At 42.0% G+C, this 19,876-nt stretch overlaps 1 protein-coding gene and 11 non-coding genes across 13 annotated transcripts; 9 read left to right on the top strand and 3 right to left on the bottom strand.

Annotated features, from left to right (window-relative positions):
• The first annotated feature begins 348 nt into the window (after positions 1–348).
• Positions 349–420, top strand: trnaq-cug (transfer RNA glutamine (anticodon CUG)). Its single transcript has one exon. It is a non-coding gene; the product is annotated as a tRNA-Gln (tRNA).
• Positions 421–1,569: 1,149 nt separating this feature from the next.
• trnaq-uug (transfer RNA glutamine (anticodon UUG)) lies at positions 1,570–1,641 on the bottom strand. Its single transcript has one exon. It is a non-coding gene; the product is annotated as a tRNA-Gln (tRNA).
• A 1,804-nt stretch (positions 1,642–3,445) lies between these two features.
• On the bottom strand, positions 3,446–3,517 carry trnag-ucc (transfer RNA glycine (anticodon UCC)). The gene has a single exon. It is a non-coding gene; the product is annotated as a tRNA-Gly (tRNA).
• A 938-nt stretch (positions 3,518–4,455) lies between these two features.
• On the top strand, positions 4,456–4,538 carry trnal-cag (transfer RNA leucine (anticodon CAG)). The gene has a single exon. It is a non-coding gene; the product is annotated as a tRNA-Leu (tRNA).
• A 301-nt stretch (positions 4,539–4,839) lies between these two features.
• Positions 4,840–4,921, top strand: trnas-aga (transfer RNA serine (anticodon AGA)). The gene has a single exon. It is a non-coding gene; the product is annotated as a tRNA-Ser (tRNA).
• Positions 4,922–5,155: 234 nt separating this feature from the next.
• trnag-ucc (transfer RNA glycine (anticodon UCC)) lies at positions 5,156–5,227 on the top strand. The gene has a single exon. It is a non-coding gene; the product is annotated as a tRNA-Gly (tRNA).
• A 644-nt stretch (positions 5,228–5,871) lies between these two features.
• trnal-cag (transfer RNA leucine (anticodon CAG)) lies at positions 5,872–5,954 on the top strand. Its single transcript has one exon. It is a non-coding gene; the product is annotated as a tRNA-Leu (tRNA).
• Positions 5,955–6,749: 795 nt separating this feature from the next.
• Positions 6,750–6,831, top strand: trnas-aga (transfer RNA serine (anticodon AGA)). The gene has a single exon. It is a non-coding gene; the product is annotated as a tRNA-Ser (tRNA).
• A 473-nt stretch (positions 6,832–7,304) lies between these two features.
• On the top strand, positions 7,305–7,376 carry trnaq-uug (transfer RNA glutamine (anticodon UUG)). Its single transcript has one exon. It is a non-coding gene; the product is annotated as a tRNA-Gln (tRNA).
• Positions 7,377–9,035: 1,659 nt separating this feature from the next.
• trnaq-uug (transfer RNA glutamine (anticodon UUG)) lies at positions 9,036–9,107 on the top strand. Its single transcript has one exon. It is a non-coding gene; the product is annotated as a tRNA-Gln (tRNA).
• A 1,598-nt stretch (positions 9,108–10,705) lies between these two features.
• On the top strand, positions 10,706–10,777 carry trnaq-cug (transfer RNA glutamine (anticodon CUG)). The gene has a single exon. It is a non-coding gene; the product is annotated as a tRNA-Gln (tRNA).
• A 2,365-nt stretch (positions 10,778–13,142) lies between these two features.
• On the bottom strand, positions 13,143–19,836 carry map3k8 (mitogen-activated protein kinase kinase kinase 8). 2 transcript variants are annotated; one of them, XM_049564754.1, is made up of 8 exons: positions 19,642–19,836; positions 18,646–19,002; positions 18,390–18,560; positions 17,455–17,716; positions 16,418–16,524; positions 15,367–15,519; positions 14,101–14,347; positions 13,143–14,010 (listed from the first exon to the last, which is right to left on the bottom strand). In XM_049564754.1, the coding sequence occupies exons 2-8, from the start codon at positions 18,973–18,975 to the stop codon at positions 13,886–13,888; spliced, it is 1,395 nt and encodes a 464-aa protein (XP_049420711.1). In that variant the 5' UTR covers positions 18,976–19,002; positions 19,642–19,836; the 3' UTR covers positions 13,143–13,885. The 2 variants fall into 2 exon arrangements, with proteins under 2 accessions (XP_049420711.1, XP_049420713.1); XM_049564756.1 differs by having other exon boundaries at positions 19,646–19,836.
• Between the last annotated feature and the right edge of the window lie 40 nt (positions 19,837–19,876).

Raw genomic sequence — 19,876 nt, 5'->3', positions numbered from 1 at the left:
TTCACAGCTTCTACACTGTGATCCTGATAATGACTCCATTATTGCTATTGTCAATGACCCCATTGAACTCTCTCCCCCCGGACCTCAGAAACGTGGACTCTCTACCACATTTCAAATCACAACTCAAAACCCATCTGTTCCAAATTGCATATTCCCTTTAATTGCCCACATCCATTTTTACTTTGTGTCACTCTTGTCTGTTTTTATTTATTTTAATTGTGATTTTAATTGTGTTTTTAATGCTCTGTAAGTGTCCTTGAGTGTTGAGAAAAGCGCTTTTAAATAAAAAAAAAAAATGTATTATTCATGGCGATATCATGTCAGAAACAGTCATACAGCTTTTGTGGAGGTTCCATGGTGTAATGGTTAGCACTCTGGACTCTGAATCCAGCGATCTGAGTTCAAATCTCGGTGGGACCTGCATTATGATCACAGCTTGTGTTAAAGAAAGAGATCTTATACCCCCTCACACCTTGCATTAACATGTGTTTTTTGTGATTGGATTGCTCTTGACCACATGAAAGTACAAGTGTAAATACACTCGAAATGCATTGTGGACGGATTGTTATTTGATCTGCCAAATCACTTCCAAAGTTGGTCAGGGATGCATTGTGACCGCATCGAACACAAGTATAAATGCAAATGCGTCTCCAATCCACATGCAACAACTCCGTGGGCGAAAATATGTAAGCAAGGTGCGCCAGCTTGACACAGGAAGAAGGAAGAAGGTAACAACAACGAGAACCCCCAGCGGGTAGCTGCCAAGAAAAAGAAAACACGGATGATAGCTGAGAATGGAGTCACAGTGAGACAAAGTATCTGCTCTCCATTTGGTCCGACAAAAGTGTCCATACAATAACGCGACTTTACGGGTGGCTAACATCTTGTTGTTATTGTTGTTATTGCGGCGCATGGGACATGCCGTTGTAGTCTGCTGCTAGAAATGTTTGCAGAAGAAGAGGAGGATGTGACATCAGCGGGACAGAACGTGATCGGATTGGAAATTGATCTGGATGTGGACACCAGACACCAGGTATAAATGAATGGGAACGTAGGAACTAAAACAATTCAACTCAACACTTTTTGTAGGCTACACCATGTGATTGGCAGTGAAAAAACTGATATCAGCGACAAACTTCCATTTGCACGGCATGCACGAATATCCTGCGCAGCTAAGTCTGTTTAATTTCCACTGTAAGGCTGTGGCTCTTAGTATGTCACTTTATGAAGTTTTAATATTCTCCAGTGCGTGGAAAGTTTATCCAAATATCGCCTTTTTTGAAATTTACACAGACATTTTCGGAGATGTGACGAACAAAGTCAGCCAATGGTGTTGTTTTTAGTCCAAACACCCACTGACCTTTTAAAGGTAATTGCCACTTCAGTTTGTTTTTCAGTATAGTTGGAAATTTTTGATAGTAGCCACACCTCATGTCCCGTAACATAGGAAGAATTGCTGTATTTTCTGTTGCAGTGTCATGTAACAAGCAAGGAAAGGCCCTGGCTGTCAGAGTAGAGACTCAGCAGTTGAAAGGACTCTTTCTTTAAGCTCTACAGTGGTTATAAGGCAGGTTCCACCGAGATTTGAACTCGGATCACTGGATTCAAAGTCCAGAGTGCTAACCATTACACCATGGAACCTCCACAGCAGTCTTGTCAAAATGTCTGACATGATATCTTACTTTTCATAGCATGACGGCATACAACAGCGCTAGTCAATTCCAAATTCAATGGGGCCGGATTTTAAAATCAGAAAGTGTATATGGGCCACATTTCAGCAGAGAGTAGCCTATCTAGAAGCGTAATAAGTGGCATAATCAGTAACTAATAACACACTCTCTCCCTCTCCCCTCTCTCCTTCACACACATGCACACAACTCACCTCCTGACATTTTCCTTTTAGGTCAAATACACAGGATATAGTTTAATACAGTCTATAGCAGCAACAGTCATGTTTACAACCACAAAGTCACGATATAAACTCCATAATACCTCACTGGAAACAAATCTAGCATGTCAATTAAGGGTAAGTCTTCCTGACATCGCAGTACTGAGTGAAAAAATAACGTTATGTGAGCATTAAGAACACAAACATCGGTATCAGTCATTCATCCTACTCTCTGTCCCCCCCCTCTACTGAGGAGACTCACTGTCTGCAGGTCAGCTGCCTCAGGTTAAGATAAAGTGTTAGATTACTTACATACAGCTTTCATTTTAGTTAGCCTTGCTAGCGCAATGTGCTGTGATCAAAAACCATAATAGCGGTGAATGAGAGACTGCAGACAGAGCAGACTGAAATATGGCTTTCTACATGCTGAACACATGTATTGATAAAGTATTGGCTTCTTTCCTGGCATAAGTTGTATTGTACTGACTTACAGTAACAAGCGTAGTTGTTGTCAACTTGAGTAATCTTGAAGTTATATTCCCATCACCTGCACTGCAGCCTCTTTGCTGTTGTTTGTCTTCATTCTGTTGTGTGTGTGTGTGTGTGTGTGTGTGTGTGTGTGCTTTGAGGAGGAGGTCAGCCCTGACATGCAGAGAGCAGAAGAGAGGCTGCAGCATGATAATATATGAAACCAAAACTTCAAAAAATAATGATAAAAGAGCTGATTATATTGGAGCTAATTATTATTACGGTCTTGATTAATTTTGCCTCTGGCCCTTTTATACGGGGTCTCGGTACCAATCCCTGCCCGGGCCACTCAGAGGTTGTTTCTGGGCTGCATATGGCCCAAGAGCTACCAATTGAATAGGCATGGTATACAACAATAGCATGCCATGACAGTGGACAATGTTGCAAGTCTAGATGTGGCTGCAAAGAATAGACATATTCTGAAACGTGGTTGCTTCACACTCATCTTCAACCCAGCAGTGCAGAAGATCTATACAATTATGGCAATTTCAAGATGGACACCCAAGATTAGTGTCACCAATTCAGTATTCAGTAAATTTCTGTGACATCTTAAGATGTTGTTCCCATCTGGATTTCTAGTCTAGGACCTTAACTGCCACGACAACCGCCCCAACTAGAATGATGTCAAAATGTCAACATTTCACACTTGCCTGTCAATTTATACTACACTAACAACACTACTTCACTGCTAACAACTTCACAGAAAGTGAATTCTTCCAAGCAGCCTCCTGTTTGTTCAGCAGTATTAGTCTGCAGTTTAAGTGTATGGCTGTCTCAATAGAAATTCTGTCTAAATGGCTGTCTAAATAAAGATCTTACAAGTAATGACAAACAAGATACAGTGTTGCAGGTATGACAGGTCACCACTGTCACCAAATAAATAACACAACTGTCTAAGCTTTACAGAGAAATTAGTATTTAACCAGGTTCTTGTATACAGTGACACAGCCATACATCTTTAACAACTTAACATAAAAACAAGACAAGCAGATGTACCCTTCTACAAACAGTGCTCAAAAGGGAACCATTTGCGATGGCCGGGAATCGAACCCGGGTCAACTGCTTGGAAGGCAGCTATGCTTACCACTATACCACCATCGCCACAGAAGATGGAGAAATTCCACTGCACAGTCTTTCATTTATGCCAGGAATATGACTCAGAGAGGAGGGAGGGAAAAGATGAGGAGTGGAAGAAGGAGGAGGTATCAGCAACAAAGAAAGCTCCTACTAAAATATATTTTGAAGACATCTTTAAATTAAAATCCAACAGTCTTTCCATTGTTGAGCTTTTATTGAGCTTTCTTAAACTGGCCCAATAACGCAGCCAAACATGTTGTTTTCAGTGCAACCACCCACTGACCTTTTTCTATGAATGCCACTTCAGTTTTTTTTATTATAGTTTAAACATTGTTAAAGCAGCAAACCCTTTGTTTACAGTCCTCTATTTTTCTTTCCAAAAGCAGTTGGGAAATGAAACGTGGAATGCACCACCTTATGACAGGATTATGTGATCATACCTCTGCCATCTCTGACAGCCGTCTCAAAGCTTTTTTTTTTTCTTTTTCGACTGAGCATGCTAGCAATTAGCTCGAGTTGCTCCGTTAAAATATTGTTAACTTTAACATGGCCCGAGCTAGCTTAAGGTAAATATCTGCTCCTTCTAAAGATGATTACTGATTTCTGATGACTTATTAAGAGATACTAACACATTCAACAAACATTTAACGTAATTCAGTATTATATGTAGCTCCATGTAAAGTGAATAAATGTGATGTTTCCCAGCTAATCCATGGAATCTCATCACAGAGGTTCCATGGTGTAATGGTTAGCAAACGTCTGCAAGAAACTCAAGCAAGTCCAGTTGCCTACAATATAGCAATTAAGATTACCAGGGCCTGGATGACTGAGAATCTTCACCTACATGTAAACTGCAACTTTGCAGGGCGATAATTCTAGTTTCTTGAGAGTTTTTGAAAGAAGCATATTGCTACTTCTGTTCAGGATTACTTTTTTTAGTAGAAAAATGAAGGGTAAGAGAGGTCAGGATGGCCAAGTGGTCTAAGGCGCTGCGTTCAGGTCGCAGTCTCCCCTGGAGGCGTGGGTTGGAATCCCACTTCTGACAGCTGGTGCTTTTCACTGGATTCAGTGCTTGTATCTTGAGAGTTGGGAAGTAAAGTGAAGCTCCTACTACTTGCACTGCAGGAGCATTTCACAGCTTCTACACTCTGATCGCAATACCTTCTTTGAATGACCACAGTCATAGTGATATCATGCCAGAAACGGTCTCACAGTTTCCCTTGATTTTCCTCTCACAGTCATCATAGCGGTTCCATGGTGTAATGGTTAGCACTGATAAAATGTCGACTTTGCAGTCAGTTGCTTTTGGCTCAGCGATGGGAAGGCAGAATAAAAGCACACTTGTGGTTGTCGTGGCCGAGTGGTTAAGGCGATAGACTAGAAATCTATTGGGGTTTCCCCGCGCAGGTTCGAATCCTGCCGACAACGAGAGGCACTTTTGAGCAGGAGGTGCCCGCCAATGACGCATTTGCAGGCTACTGCACATATAGGTGATTCTAGGAGAAGTATCAGTGTTAAAGTGATGCTTTAATAACTGTTGAGTAAGTGGACGCTCCCTCTTGTGTGTTGTCCCTTGATCCACAAGTTCAAGTCCTTTTGTGCGCTATTCAGTCTCAATGTTCAGATAAATTGCTGAATTTGCATTAAAACACATTTTGTGCAGCGATGGTGGTATAGTGGTAAGCATAGCTGCCTTCCAAGCAGTTGACCCGGGTTCGATTCCCGGCCATCGCAGTTCTTTTCTTCCAGTGTGCTTGCTTTTGTTGACAGAAAGTGAGCACACAGGCAGCAAATGTTCTACATGTCCGCAGTGATTGGTGGTATAGTGCTGCAAGAAACTGACCCAGGTTTGGTGTTACTCCATCACTCCAACTAGAACGACCATCGTTAAACAGAGGAGGTTGCCTACGACACCACTTATCACCCACCTACAGTGCAGTCTTGGGATGCCTCCTTAGGCGACTGAACACCCATTCACACCTGGACCCATCTAACCCTAATGACACACAAGATGGCCGAGTGGGTCAACGACTCACGGGTGACCTTAATAACTCTGAAACTCAGAGCTCACATGTGACCTCAACCGCTGTGTAAGGCTTCACACCCACAAAGAGTTTAAAGGTTGGGAACTCCGCAGCAGAACTCAAGAAGCTTCTTGGATGAGAGGCCAAACGTCTGCAAGAAACTCAAGCAAGTCCAGTTGCCTATGATATAGTACTTAAGATTACCAGGGCCTGGATGACTGAGAAGCTTCACCTACATGTAAACTGCAACTTTGCAGGGTGATAATTCTAATTTCTTGAGAGTTTTTGAAAGAAGCATATTGCTACTTCTGTTCAGGATTTCTTTTTTTAGTAGAAAACTGAAAGGTACGTGATGTCAGGATGGCCGAGCGGTCTAAGGCGCTGCGTTCAGGTCGCAGTCTCCCCTGGAGGCGTGGGTTGGAATCCCACTTCTGACAGCTGGTCCAGTTTTCACTGGATTCAGTGCTTGTATCTTGAGAGTTGGGAAGTAAAATGAAGCTCCTACTACTTGCACTGCAGGAGCATTTCACAGCTTCTACACTCTGATCGCAATACCTTCTTTGAATGACCACAGTCATGGTGATATGCCAGAAACGGTCTCACAGTCATCATAGAGGTTCCATGGTGTAATGGTTAGCACTGATAAAATGTTCACTTTGCAGTCAGTTGCTTTTGGCTCAGCGATGGGAAGGCACCTGTATGTGCAGACTACTGCACATACAGGTGATTGTAGCACTCATAAAAAATGTCAAATAAAATGTCGACTTTGCAGTTAGTTGCTTTTGGCGCAGCTTTGGGATGACAGTAGACTCTGAAGTCAGTCTTTAGACGCTTTGCTTAACTAAAGACTGATGTCTTTCTCCCTCATTTTGTGTTTAGATGAGCGGATACCATTTCAGAGTTTAAAAAATCTCCCTACGTTGCAGATCCAATAGGTCCTTCAGTGGCTCCCTGAACTCTTGTACTTGTAAACATAGTCCGATTGCATTAAAAGTTTTAAACAAAGTCGCTGTAGGTCCTTCATTTCCACAATCTTGTGGACTGAGCACACATTTGATAAAACAGAGTTAAATCTCTTGGCATCCGTTTTCAAGCTCTCTGTGTGTTTGTGTCCTTGCAGACGAGAAAAGGGGGAGCGCACATTTCCGGGAGGGTGTGTCCTTTTCAAAAATTTGATTGTCTGTGATTGTCTGGTGGTGAGACAAGGAAGACAGTATCAAAGCATATTTGTAGTTGTCGTGGCCGAGTGGTTAAGGCGATGGACTAGAAATCCATTGGGGATTCCCCATGCAGGTTCGAGTCCTGCCGACAACGAGAGGCACTTTTGAGCAGGAGGTGCCCGCCAATGATACATTTACAGACTACTGCACATACAGGTGAATCTTGGTCAAAGTGATGCTTGGATGACTGAGAATCTTCACCTACATGTAAACTGCAACCTTCCTGGTTGGCCAGGGCAAAAATTCTAGTTTCTTGAGAGTATTTGAAAGTAGCATTTTGCTACTTACGTTCATGATGGGTTTTTTTCTATCGAAAATTTTAATGTAAGAGAGGTTAGATGGCAGAGCAGCGTAAGGCTGAAAGAAATGGTCTTCAACTCATTGTTAAATCAGAGATACTCCACTTTCCTTATAATTGCACTCTCGACAGCCAGGCTTTATTCTTGGAAACGTTGCTTGTTGTTGTGGCTTTGGCTTTTTTGAGCCAATAGCTTCAGTTAAATAAGAAATATCGTTATTGGTTTTTTTGAAAGATAGAGATTTTTCTCCTGATCCTACATCTTCTGTGGTTCCATGGTGTAATGGTAAGCACTCTGGACTTTGAATGCAGTGATCTGAGTTCAAGTCTCAGTGGAACCTAATTTCATGTTGAATTGTGGGTATAATATTTATATCTCACAAAGATAAAGGTAGGAATTCTTGAGGAATCATTAGCCCCATTTCCACCGCAGGAACTTTTCTCATTTACCTGGGATTTTGAAAAACCTTGGCGTGTTTCCACCGAAATTACCTGGGGAAAAAATTCCCTCAACCCCAAGCTTTTCCAAAAAAAAAAAGTACCTAGTAGAGGGGTAGGACTATTCAAATTACCTGGAATTCTTGAGGACTTGAGGGGGTTTTTCTTCTTCCATGAGCTTCAGTAGATTCTAGCAAATGCCATCAGAGGCAGTAGGAGGAGGAGAACATAATTATCTTTTTGATGTAAAGTCTGTCTCATGTAATGCTGTGTGGACATAGTGACAGCAAGTATGATAAAAAATTATTTTCATGAATGTTACCAACTGCAGTGTTCATAATTCAGTACTTAATGCAGTATTGATGTCCACCTTCAGATGGTGCTGTTGAGTGAGTGAAATGGTAAGGGTGGCGCTTTGTGGTCAGAGTTAAATGTTGGACTCCACTCATGCTTAGTGCAGCCTCAAATTGCACACAGCAGTGAGGGGCACTTACACAGTTTAGACATTTGCATAGTTCTCTGCTAACAGACACTACTGAGCTGTGAGGAATGCAAGTTTCTGCATTAGAAAGGCCAGAAGATACAGCAAGACTGTGAGTGAAGATATCATTGGAATGTACTGAGGTGATAGTGATCACTGTAACAGGTGTAACTGAAATACTGGTGGGTACAATGATGCAATGACATAAGCTAATACTTATATAATGTGTAACATACAGCTGTAAATGGAGAATGATTTGGAAAGATCAAAGCACTTCAGACAAAAAGAAGCAACTATACACACGTGTATACACAACTGTTGTTCGTATAAGGGGATCAGAATATCATAACTACCTCATAAAAAAAGTAAAGACATAAACTTGCCGAATGTTTGCTGCTCAGTGAAGGAAAGACTTGGATTATAATTCAATGAAGTCTTAAGAAGATATTTTAGTAGGAGCTTTCTTTGTTGCTGATACAGACTCCTTTCTTCACTCCTCCTCCTTTTTTCCCTCCTCTCTGAGTCATATTCCTGACATGAACGGACGATTCAACAGTGGAACTTTTCTTTTTCTGTAGTGATGGTGGTATAGTGGTAAGCATGGCTGCCTCCCAAGGGTTTGATCTGGGTTCTGTTCCCGGCCATCTCATCATGAAACCAGTCTGGGTTTGGAATGACACCCCTGACAGTCAGGGCCTTTCCTTGGAAATGTTGCTTGTTACATGACATTGTGACAGAAACTCAGCAATTCTTTCTATGTTGGGGACACAAGGTTTGGCCGGTATTAAAATTTTCAAAGTGGAAAACACCCTGAAGTGGCATTTACATTAAAACCTGTGTTGTCATCATATCAACTAACAACAATCTGCATTTTTCTTTGGAACTAGTCAAATAAATGGGGCAAACAGTTCGGTGTCACTGCTATCCATTGTTTTTCTGTGGTTTATAAACACTGCCTCTTTCTGTTGCCAGATTAATTGTTAGTAGGAAGTCTCGAGGAAGCAATGGCTTCACTTAAATAAGAAATATTGTTCTTGGTTTCTTGAAAAACAGATTTTTCTCTTTTTCCGAGCTCTTTTGTGGTTCCATGGTGTAATGGTCAGCACTCTGGACTTTGAATCCAGTGATCTGAGTTCAAGTCTCGGTGGAACCTGATTTCATGTTGAATTGTGGGTGTAAAATTTATATTTCACAATAATAAAGGTAGGAATTCTTGAGGAATCATTAGCCCCTTTTCCACTGCAGGAACTTTTCTCATTTACCCAGGATTTTGAAAAGCCTTGGCGCGTTTCCACTGAAATTACCCGGGTAAAATACTGTCCCTCAACCCCAAACGTTCCCTGAAAAAAGTACCTAGTAGGGGGGTAGGACTTTTCAGATTACCTGGAATTCTTGAGGGGTGGGGCTGTTAGCTGAAGAACGCTGATTGGAGGAACACACACTTGCAGCGTTCTGCACTTCGTGGCATGGGCAGCTGCTGCAAACTTTATTTCATTTCTACAAGCTTCACTTCGTTTGTGTTTTGATTAAGGATGGGTACTGAAACCCATTACTAAATAAGCCACAGGGCTAAATTATCAAAGACAGTATTGATTCTTTTGTGCCGGTGCTGAACTTCTCCACACACATCCACACACACATCTAGATGACACGGTAACCGGTGAACAGCCGAGCTGCCGTGGTGGAAACGAAGTGAAGATAACTTGAAAAGGACTCGAGTTGATGGCAGCTACACTCGTTACTGTAAGTGACATTAACCCTTTGTGAGTAAGAAGCCAGTAATTTATCAATACTTGTCTTCAGCAAGCGTGAACGTGTAAACATATAGACAGTGATATTCAATATGCTCTGTCCACAGTCTCTCATCCACCGACACTAACATTATGTCTTACACAAGGACAACACGCTAGTTCGGCTGATAGTGAATTGTTACTAATAAGCTCAAATGACAGCTGTCTGTATGTAGACTAACTTAGTTTGACACTTATCTTAAAATACTTTTAAACTTAGCTGCTGGCTGAGACAAAACGCCCCTTATCTCTGTAGCAGCACTAATGTTACCATGTTACCAGCCATTAAGCTCGCGGAACCAAATACAGGGCACACACCGAATCATCTACTTCATCGGCCTGATCTGAATAAATTTTCTGGAACTTTGAGGTGCGGTGGAAACGCAAACCACACAGATTACCAGGAATTCGTTTATTCAGGTAAATAAATTCCTGGTAATAAAAGTTCCTGGAAATGTTGGTGGAAAAGGGGCTAATGGCTTCAGTTAGATAAGAAATATCGTTCTCCTCATTGCAGCCACATCTATACTGGAAACATCATCCATCGTCATGGCTACATATGAGGTTGAGGCATACAACTTGAGGCAATAATTCTAGTTTATTTAGAGCATTTAACAGTACAATTTTGCTATGTGTACTCGGGAATTTTTTATTTAGTAGAAAATAATTGCAGTCAGGATGTCCGAGCCGTCTAAGGCGCTGCATTCAGGTCACACTCTCCACTGGAGGCGTGGACAGCTGACAGCTGGTGTTTTTCCCTGAAGGTAGTGCTTGTAACATGATAATGGGGAAGTAAAGTGAGCAGTAATGTCACTCATATGACAAACTACAGTGTTAGTACAGAAGCATTTCACAGCTTTTACGCTGTGCTCCTTCTTGTTCTTATCATCTTTCCTTCTACTGGTGTATGCCCTCATGAATGGTGATGTCATGTTTGAAACGGGTTTGACAGGTAGTCAGAGGTTCCATGGTGTAATGGTTAGCACTCTGGACTCTGAATCCAGCGATCCGAGTTCAAATCTCGGTGGAACCTGCTTTATAACTGCTGTACAGGTTAAAAAAAGACAATCTCTATAGTTCTAATCACTGTTAGGAATCACACCCCTGACAACCAGGGCTTTTCCTTGGAAACAAGAGTTGGCTGCCAACAAAACTGTAAAACTATACTGAAAAACAAACTGAAGTGGCATTTAAAATGAAAAATCAGTGGGTGTTTGTTGCAGCAGTGGAAAGACTAAGATGGTTTTTGTTGATTTCATTTTATTTCATTTATTCATTCATGTTGTGGCTGATAGGTGTAGGACAACTGCATGGAGGGAAGCTATGTTAACAACATATCTACTCCATCTGAAATCTTTGTTATTAATTCCTGTAGAGTCAGCAGTTCACACGAGGTCAGATAAAACAGGAGAGCCACCGATATAGATTCACCTAAATCCCTGTATCAGGGATTAAAATATGCCTATTTCATCTGTTCAGCAGCAATGCAGTAAATAAATGGTGAGATCATTCGAGTTCTATCTACCATTACCAGCAGATGGTAGTATTTGTCTTTCACACTCATTGTGAAACCATTGATCGTCACTGCACACGCTGCTGCTTTCACATCAGACTCTGAGGCAAGCCCCTCCACGGCGCAGCTTTCCACCCACTCACATGTGACGCTTATAGAAAGAGGAAGAGTAGGCCTGAGCCACAGATAGGAGAAAAACACTTCACACATTTTAATCACTTGGGTTTCCCTGATGCAAAATCAGTACTAGATACTGCCCATGACTAAATAAGAACAATTAAATGCAATGAAGTAGAGGGCTTTGCTAAAACTTGATTGATGCCTCATTTTGGTAGCTGGGGAATCCAGGAAAGTCCACACTAAGCACTTTCCAATGAAATGCTAGTCTGGAGTTTTCTCAACATTTTGTTGCTCTTTCGTGCTGATATACTTTGGAATACAGCAGGAACATTACCAGTCATGCAGTTTTGCTTCATGTGGGGTGTAGTATTTACTAGCTACTTCAAATATCTCCATAGCAACTAAACAATATGAGATAAAGTATTTAGATTTTTTACTTGCCTAAAATAGGAAAACAAAAATGGAAAAATGCTCCATTATCACTCCATTAGAAATTATAATAAATATGTGCTTAAAACAGCAGAAGTAAAAGTATGTATCTTGCATTATGCCTTCCCAGTGTTCTATATGTTGCGGGATTTTTACACATGTGTGTTTTGCTTGGTTTTGGGCAGTTGAACATTCAAAAACCTATCTGTCGTAAAAACCTTTGTGCACTTACAATCCCAGATTGTTTTTAGGAAAAACAAGTTGATCTGCAGTGACAATATGTTGAAATATTTCTGCTGCACACACTTGTTTGTGACAAAACATAACCTAAACAACTAGTTCTAGACTATAAATGCATGATAAGAAGTATAAAGAAAAGTTGGAAGTTTAAAGTAGCATACAAAAGAAATACTGAAATACATTAGTATTTACATTAGTATTTCAAAACTGATTACTGAAGTAGCCTGGGAAATCCAAAAGAGATATGAAAGTGAAACATTTGAATAAGTCCAAAATAGGTTATTGAGTAATTTGTGATGCCTCTTAACTTGCTGGAGCACAACTATTTTAGCCATGCTTGCAAAGTGAATGCATATCACTGTTGGTCGATCCACCACTTTGGTCTGGATAAGACATTTTATGGATCGCTGAAACATTTCCTCGGCATCCATGGTATCAAAGGATAAATCCAACTGCCTCTGGGGATCCCTGACTTTGCTATCATGCCACAGCAAGGTTGATAGTTGTGGTTTTGACTGAAGTGGGTCTGCAACTGTTGGAGAAATTTCCTGTCATAGTGTTAGCATGCTGACGTTAGGATGTAGCACCACTGTGCTTAAGTACAGCCTCACAGAGCACTTAGCATGGATGTATCATGAGGCTTCCACAGTCCCAGTTCCATGCCAGAGTCTGCGTGGGTGCATTAAGTGCAGACGCTGCACTTTCCAGTTGGCTGGGTCTGATTTCTTTATTCACCGATACTTTAACAGTAAAGAGAGACAGAGGGGAACTCAAGTGTCCCCTGACAATTCACTATGAAACCAGTCTCCCTCAACGGACGGAGAAAACTCATTCTGTCCTTTCCTATAACACTCATCAGTTATCGAGACTACCGTGTCTATCAGATACCAATTAAAAACCACCCTTGGTGCTTAGAGATGGAGTAATATACACACTGCAAGTCTAATAGTCATGACATAAAGTTAGATAAAAGAAAGTACATGTTATCAACAGACTGAATGTGAAACATTCTGATATAGTGAATGTTTAAATTTCACAAGAATCTCTCTTAGTCATAAAGGTGTACAACTTGACCAACGAAAAAAAAAAAATCACACACAGACTGGGATTTTGTTGTTATTGCATTTATTGCTTAATGACACATTTTCAAACTTTGGGCAATTTCTATGCTCAATACTAAAGAAAACGGAAGTAAAACAGTCCTTTTTTTTCTTCTTTTTTTTCAGTACATAGCACAGCAGGCCTCATCTCACGGGATGTACAAAACACAAATTAGATATCACATGCATTCCACAGAAGCGCCATTTGCATAGCATCATGATGCTATTCTTATTCCACAGGAATTAACAAGAGGAAGTCCATTAAGAACTACATATACATGTTTGCATAGCGCACACATACTTAAACACATAGCTTACAGATTTTTAGTGATAAATAATTTCTTTTTCAAGACCGTTAGACAGTTTCATGAGAAAAAAACAGCATACATTTGATTACTGTGTTAACTGCCACACTGAAATATAGAACAATGTAGGGAGCTCTGAGAAGTTATACCAATAGCTAACAGTTAATGCTCAATAATAGACGATACATCTGTTCCAACCACTGTCCTGCAGTGTTGTTGAGTCACATCAGCTCATTTCAACATCAAGGTTGAGCTAATTCCATTCATTACAAGTCATCTTGAGTCTTGCAGTTCTTCAATAAGTGATGTCACCTGCAGCTGTCCACCTGTCTGATCTATTCATCAGTCCTTTGACAATAAACCATTTAAAAACGGCTATAAAGTACATTATCAGTTGGCTTTCAGCCACATAAAGGGTGAGCTGTGGTCAGGTGCTAGCCGTATTCTGAGGTGGGGGGCCCTGTCACCAGTTTACAATAACCTGACAAGGCCCCCAGGTCAATGTACAAGGAGCCCTTCCTCCGCATGTGGCCGGAGTCCTCAGAGTACAGAGAAGATTCTGCAAAAGAGAAAGAAGTACATGTTTAAATAGGGAAAGTATCATTATTAATCACTGGAACCAAATTAACCTTAACACGTAGGTGCTTACCCTGTGTGGTGTCGTGGTGCTGGCTCTGCTGCCGTAGTATGATGTGGTTGGCCTCCTCCAGGGCTGAGTCAAGACTCCAGCAACGCGGCTGATCTTCCCTGGGCGGGTTGATGGCCTCATCCTTCAGCAGCTCAGACGCCGAGCTCCGCAGAGCAGGGTTCCTCTCCAGGGCTCGCTCCAGGAAGGAACGCATGGCCAGGCTGCAGTCCTCTGCTATGTCCTCCAGAGGCGGGGCCTGCTTGTGGATCTGTTGGGAGAGAGATAAGGCAAAACTAGGCTTGAGCAAACTGCAGCATGAGAGGGGAAAAAAGTTACAGTCAGTGTTTCCAAATAACAAAAAGAAAAAAAAAACAACAGGCCACACGGAACTCCTCCAGCAGCTGTGACCCAGTTTTCTTGTCACTGTGAGTAGCAGCATGTAAAACAAGTTTGTCTGTGGTAAAACGGAACAAGGAGAAGTAACTACGCTCAGCCTGTAGCAGCAGCTCCACCACGCAGCATTACTTCTCCATGACAGCAGTTTCACGAGGAAGTGAGTAAATCAAAAGAGCTGATAACCATTTCAAAAACAGAAACAGGACTTCTTGAAAGCCAAGAACCCATGTAATGGAAAACCTTTCAAATAAACAGAAGTAGTCTGACTAAGTGGCCCAAAGGTTACACCCTGCAGTCAGTCATGTTGAGCCTTTTCTTTTTTTTTTTTTTTTTTTTTTTTTAATCTCATGATAATCGAGGCTGTGGAAGACCTAAATAAGGTCACAGAAAAGTGTGTCACTTTTTCAGATGCAGCAACATAAAAGATACTATCTAACTTGTGGCATGTACGTGTGGTTTAAATCTGTTCTCCTTGTTGAGCAGGTGTGAAGCTAATTGCAAAGAAACCAAACTGTCAGATGGATAAAAACTGAGGTCCAAAGCTTGGAGTTTCAGTGAATTAAATGTAATAATTGGCTAAGGGGTGGTGTCAGAAAATAGGTCAAATCTTGCTTTGCTGCAAGTAGAGACAATTCAGTGTTTCTACTCTTGAATAAGACCTTTTTTTTTTTTTTTACCTCAATTACAGTCTTTAGTTTTAATAGTAAATACACAATAAATGGCTGTGCAAACTTTCATGGTGATCTATCCAATAGCCGTTGAGACATTTCGCTATAAAGCCAAGATTAACAATCTAAATAACCCGTCACTAAGCTTCCTTTGGGAACTATGAATGTCTTTGAATGTCAAAACAGGGATGCTAGCTTGGCTCGTAAAAACTACACCACTTACAATGTAGAGGTATGATGGGTAGGCGGTGCGTGGGTATCTCCGGACCCATGGAGGGCTCCCGGTCTGCATGTGAATGATGGTGGTCCCCAAGCTGTAGATGTCTGTCTTGGTGTTATGTCCTCGACACAGAACCACCTCTGGACTCATGTACATCTAAAAAAAAACCCAAATAACAACGTGAATTAGATATGATGGGGATGCAGAGGAAAGTGTCAGGAAAAGTACTTCCTTATTTACTGGTTTCCCATTCAAATGCATGTATCAGTGCTAAACCGCAATCAGGAAACAACCTGTCACAGTTTAAGGGTTTTTCTGTCTCAGCAAACAAGATAACCTTTAGACCAGCACTGTGTGTGTCAGGTTAAGGGCAGTGAGGAGGCGCGTTGGCCTTTGGAGTGTGAAAAGTAAACACACTAAGAGAGTCCATCTCTTTCTTTGCTGGAAATTCCAGCCTGCTCTCCCATGTTAGCGTAAGCCTGAGCAGCCCGGTGTATTTGCTAGTTCTGTCTCTCTTATTATTACTGCTGGGTGTCTGCCCTGGGACTTTCCACAAGCCAAGCCATGAGAGGCCCAGGGTGCATGTGCAAAGACCGATATAGACCGACACACACACAGGTCACAACGTGGGAAAGTTAGGCAGATGCATGATGGGAGAAGAGGCACGTGAGAAAACTCTTGGATTAATCCTAAAACTTCCAAAGTGCTGATTACATCTGTGTGGAGACTTCCTTAGCATAAGCAGACTATTATTAACATCAGGGAGGTCAATGAGTGCACTGACTGCTGTGCAACGACGCTGGCCAATCATTGGGTTTAAATCATTTTGGAAAAGGCAGAGACAAGTGCTGACAAGACTTTGGACTCCTTAAATCCCACTTTAAATCCCTGTGGGAGTCTAGCTTGAGTCTTGAGTCATGAGAAAAGTGCTACTTTTTCTAGCAAAAACACACACTTAAGATCAGAGATGAAAACAAGTAATGATTTAGACCAAGCACAAACAGAAACAGAAGACATGTTTGCTTTATGAGATCAGATCATGTTATTTTCTTACCTCGGTTCCTCTCATGTCTCTGGGAATGTATATATCCTCTGTCATCTGCACCGTCAGGCCAAAGTCCACCAAAACTGCCTTGTCTGACATCAGGACGATGTTACTGGCTAAAGGAAACAGAGAAAATAATAGTTATGGCACCGTCTGTCAGGGAGGCTGCTGTGTACAGTAGTTTCAGTGTTTATGCTTTGCTTTGTAGGCTGGCATTGTAGGTCATAGTTAATGACTTTTCAAACATACTGGAAAGTAGCTTGCACTGTTTGCATTGATTTCAACTACGAAGGGGCCACCAAAACCCCCCAAGACGAAGACGAGCATGTTACGTGCCTTTAGCCAAGGAATTTAAGAGATAATTTGAGGGCGAGCCTTTCGTGAAAAGTCTCATCATTGCACTTAAAAACCTCACCAAGGTATAATTACATATTTTGATCTCAGGCAGGAAACACTCACAACCACAGCAACATGTCAGAGGACCAGACTGGCCATTGTCGTAAGTCACTTGCTTCTCTGGACCCTGCATTTAAGCCTAAGAGTGCATGAGAAGCAAACTGGAATTTCCAGACACCAAACAGCCTTCAGGCCATGAGGCTGACAAACAGCTCTGGAGAATGCTTTGATCCTGTCTGTGCTGCTGTTAGTCAACTAACGCGAAACTACCTCGCATCTAACCTCAGCCGTGCCCCACCCGCTGTAACTAGCCTATTTTCTTGTCATCAGTGTTATCAGTTGCCAGACAGTGTGACCTGGCTTCATTTCCTCAAAATGCACTCATCAGACCTTCAGAGGGAGAAATTATATAACACTCAACAATCATGTGTAAGAATGTGGTCTGCTTGGTTTGTAGATGTTTGTACTGATTCACCTCCTCCCTGCTCGCCACCTAAGAATTAACAAGTACAACTGTCTGTGGCTTGACTTTGACGTAAACAGGGTAAAAACTGACATTACAACATTTCCTGGACCATGTGAGTTTACTACAACGCAGCACATACATCAGCAACACACAGGTGCAAGAACTTTTGTTCCTTTGCTCTTACGTTTGATGTCGTGGTGGATGACGTTGTGTGAGTGCAGGTACTCCAGACCCCGCAGGACTTGCTTGGTCACCCAGATGATCTCGAACTCCCTCATGGGCCCGCAGCTGTCCAGCTTCTCCAGCACGGAGCCGCCCTCCCCGGCCTCCATGAACAGGTGGACACTCTGGTCCCAGAGCACGGCGCCGTACAGCTCGGCGATGTTCTCGTGGCGGAACCGGGCCTGGAACTCCACATCGGCTGCTTTGAAGTGCTCCATGGGGATCTGTGAGGATAGTGATGATGATGAAATAAATACATGCATTGTTACATGCCTGTCTGCCGATATGCAGGAAATCTATTGTAACTCAGATACAAAGCACACAAACTGGTGCCAGTAAGCCATCTCTGTGTATTTAACTGTGTGTACAATACGCTGTGTCAACATAAAATTCTGATGATAACACCACACAAGGCAGGACACTAAAACAGCCCCTCATTTGTCAATATTGCTCATGTAGAAAAGAGAAAACAAGCTCTTCACCTCCCCGTAGATGAGGAGTGCTGCATCAGAGAGATAAGAAAAGAACAAAGTGTTGTGAAAGGTGTGCCAGGAACTTAGAGGATAAATCACAACATGCCGATATATTGATTTTCTTATCATGAATTTCATTTTGTCACAACAGCTGCTCAGTTTCCATTATTGCATTAGTCTTGACCCATTTTGTAAGTTTGTTACCAAAAAAAACCCCACTGGTTCTTCTTTTAATAGCACAGTTCCTCTTTTGAATTTAAAAGAAAACGTGCCAGATGTCTTGTTGACTTTAACATTTGTCTTACATAAACACAGGAATCCAGTGAACAGGTCGTACTTGGCAGGTGAAATGTTTGGCACCTCTGGTAAGACTTTCGAGAAGTCAGCACTGGCTGGATTCCAGCTATTGCTCAGCAGGACTCACCAGTTTGCAAGCCATTCTCTTCCTGGTGGTGATGTCCTGAGCCAAGTGAACTTTCCCAAATGAGCCCTTGGGCACAAGGTCAGAGCCGTGATTCTTGTAGGTCAGTTTCCATGGAAACAGGAGCACGTCCATGTTGATCTGGTAGCGGCCTTTTTTTATCGCCATCTCCTTCTGCAAACAAAGGTCAGTTAACAGATGTGAGAGAAAGTTGATTTTTATGCACATGATGCACAATCAAAAGGCAAAAACCTCTCACCTTGTTCAGCAGGATGCCCATCTCCTCAGGCAGGTGCTGCAGGGCTGCCGTCTGCATGTTAGAGAGCAGGTTGACGAAGGACAGGAGGTCTGTCACCGTCCCGTACCGAACACCACCAACCCCGTCCACATAGTCCTTCTGCTGACCCACCAAGTCCCCTGCCTCCTCGTTCTCATCCATCTCCTCCTGGGAGAGACCCTCCTCCTCAAACGACAATGCTCCTTCCTCCTCTTCCTCAAGCTGATACAGAGTCTCTGCAGCGTTGATGATATCTTCTATATTCATGTGAGCCAGCAGCAGTTCTATTCCATTATCGTATTTGTAATCCATCTTGATGCTCGACTTGTGCTGCTCACCCTAAAATGAAACATCAGGAGGTCATTTTATGACATTTTAATGTTCAGTTCTTCAGACTCTGACAGGATCCTGTCAGCGATCAGAGAGAGAATGACTTAAAAAAGCACAGGATGCACAGTGACACTTCACTGAAGCACTGAGGCTATGATTGAGCTGGCTGGGCACGCAGCTGGGAGGGGCCTAGAAAACTGTTTTCCAAGCAAATGAGGGGAGTTTCACTGAAGCCGGGAAGCCCCTGGGAAAGCTCGGACCCTATTTTACATCTATAAAAACAGCAGCTGCCTAGAATCTATTTGGAAAACAAACTTACAGAGCGGTGGGTTATGAATAGGAGTCCAGCTCATATACATTTATTACTGCATGCAAATCACACACATCTGCAAAAGACTTTTTTTTTTAAAATAGTACACCAGACCTCATGTTAAAGTTGAACAAATAAGCCACAGGGTTACATTTCTATATCACACTATGTGCACAATCAGAATACTTACTTGTAGAAAAAACAATTATTATGTAATAATTGGTAATGCTGTTTTCGTAATAAACACTCTTAAATATTTAGCTGCTATTTTCAGCAGATTAAACATGGATGTTGATCACGTCAGATGAGATATATTAAGGTAAAAAAACAAGCCGTACTTGCCGTAATCTTGGAGTCAGAAGCTTATCGCGACTGTCGTCTCGTCATCGTGTGTCTCCTTAGTCCAACACTGTGTGAATGACAGACTGAGAAAGGTCGGTGCGTGTTTAGAAGGAAGTAAACAGAGGAAGTGCAGTCGATGAGTGCGGAGGTGGAGTAGGCTTTAATGTCAGGTGCCAGCGCGATACTCTCCGTAGGTTTCGTTTTCCCTTTCTTCCGTTTTCTCAGATGAAA

This window comes from Epinephelus fuscoguttatus, linkage group LG21 (genome assembly GCF_011397635.1).
Source record: "Epinephelus fuscoguttatus linkage group LG21, E.fuscoguttatus.final_Chr_v1".
Classification (NCBI taxonomy): domain Eukaryota; kingdom Metazoa; phylum Chordata; class Actinopteri; order Perciformes; family Serranidae; genus Epinephelus; species Epinephelus fuscoguttatus.
The sequence above is the reverse complement of the archived record's forward strand: the minus strand, read 5'-3'. Positions and strand labels throughout refer to the sequence as shown.

What these genes read in the sequence shown, in the direction of transcription:
- map3k8 (XM_049564754.1), bottom strand. Translation starts at nt 18,975, where the DNA reads ATGGATTACAAATACGATAATGGAATAGAACTGCTGCTGGCTCACATG. An exon ending in TGGGCATCCTGCTGAACAAG is followed by an intron (nt 18,561 to 18,645) that starts GTGAGAGGTTTT and finishes CTTTGTTTGCAG; the next exon opens with AAGGAGATGGCGATAAAAAA. An exon ending in AGAGAATGGCTTGCAAACTG is followed by an intron (nt 17,717 to 18,389) that starts GTGAGTCCTGCT and finishes CTATCCTCACAG; the next exon opens with ATCCCCATGGAGCACTTCAA.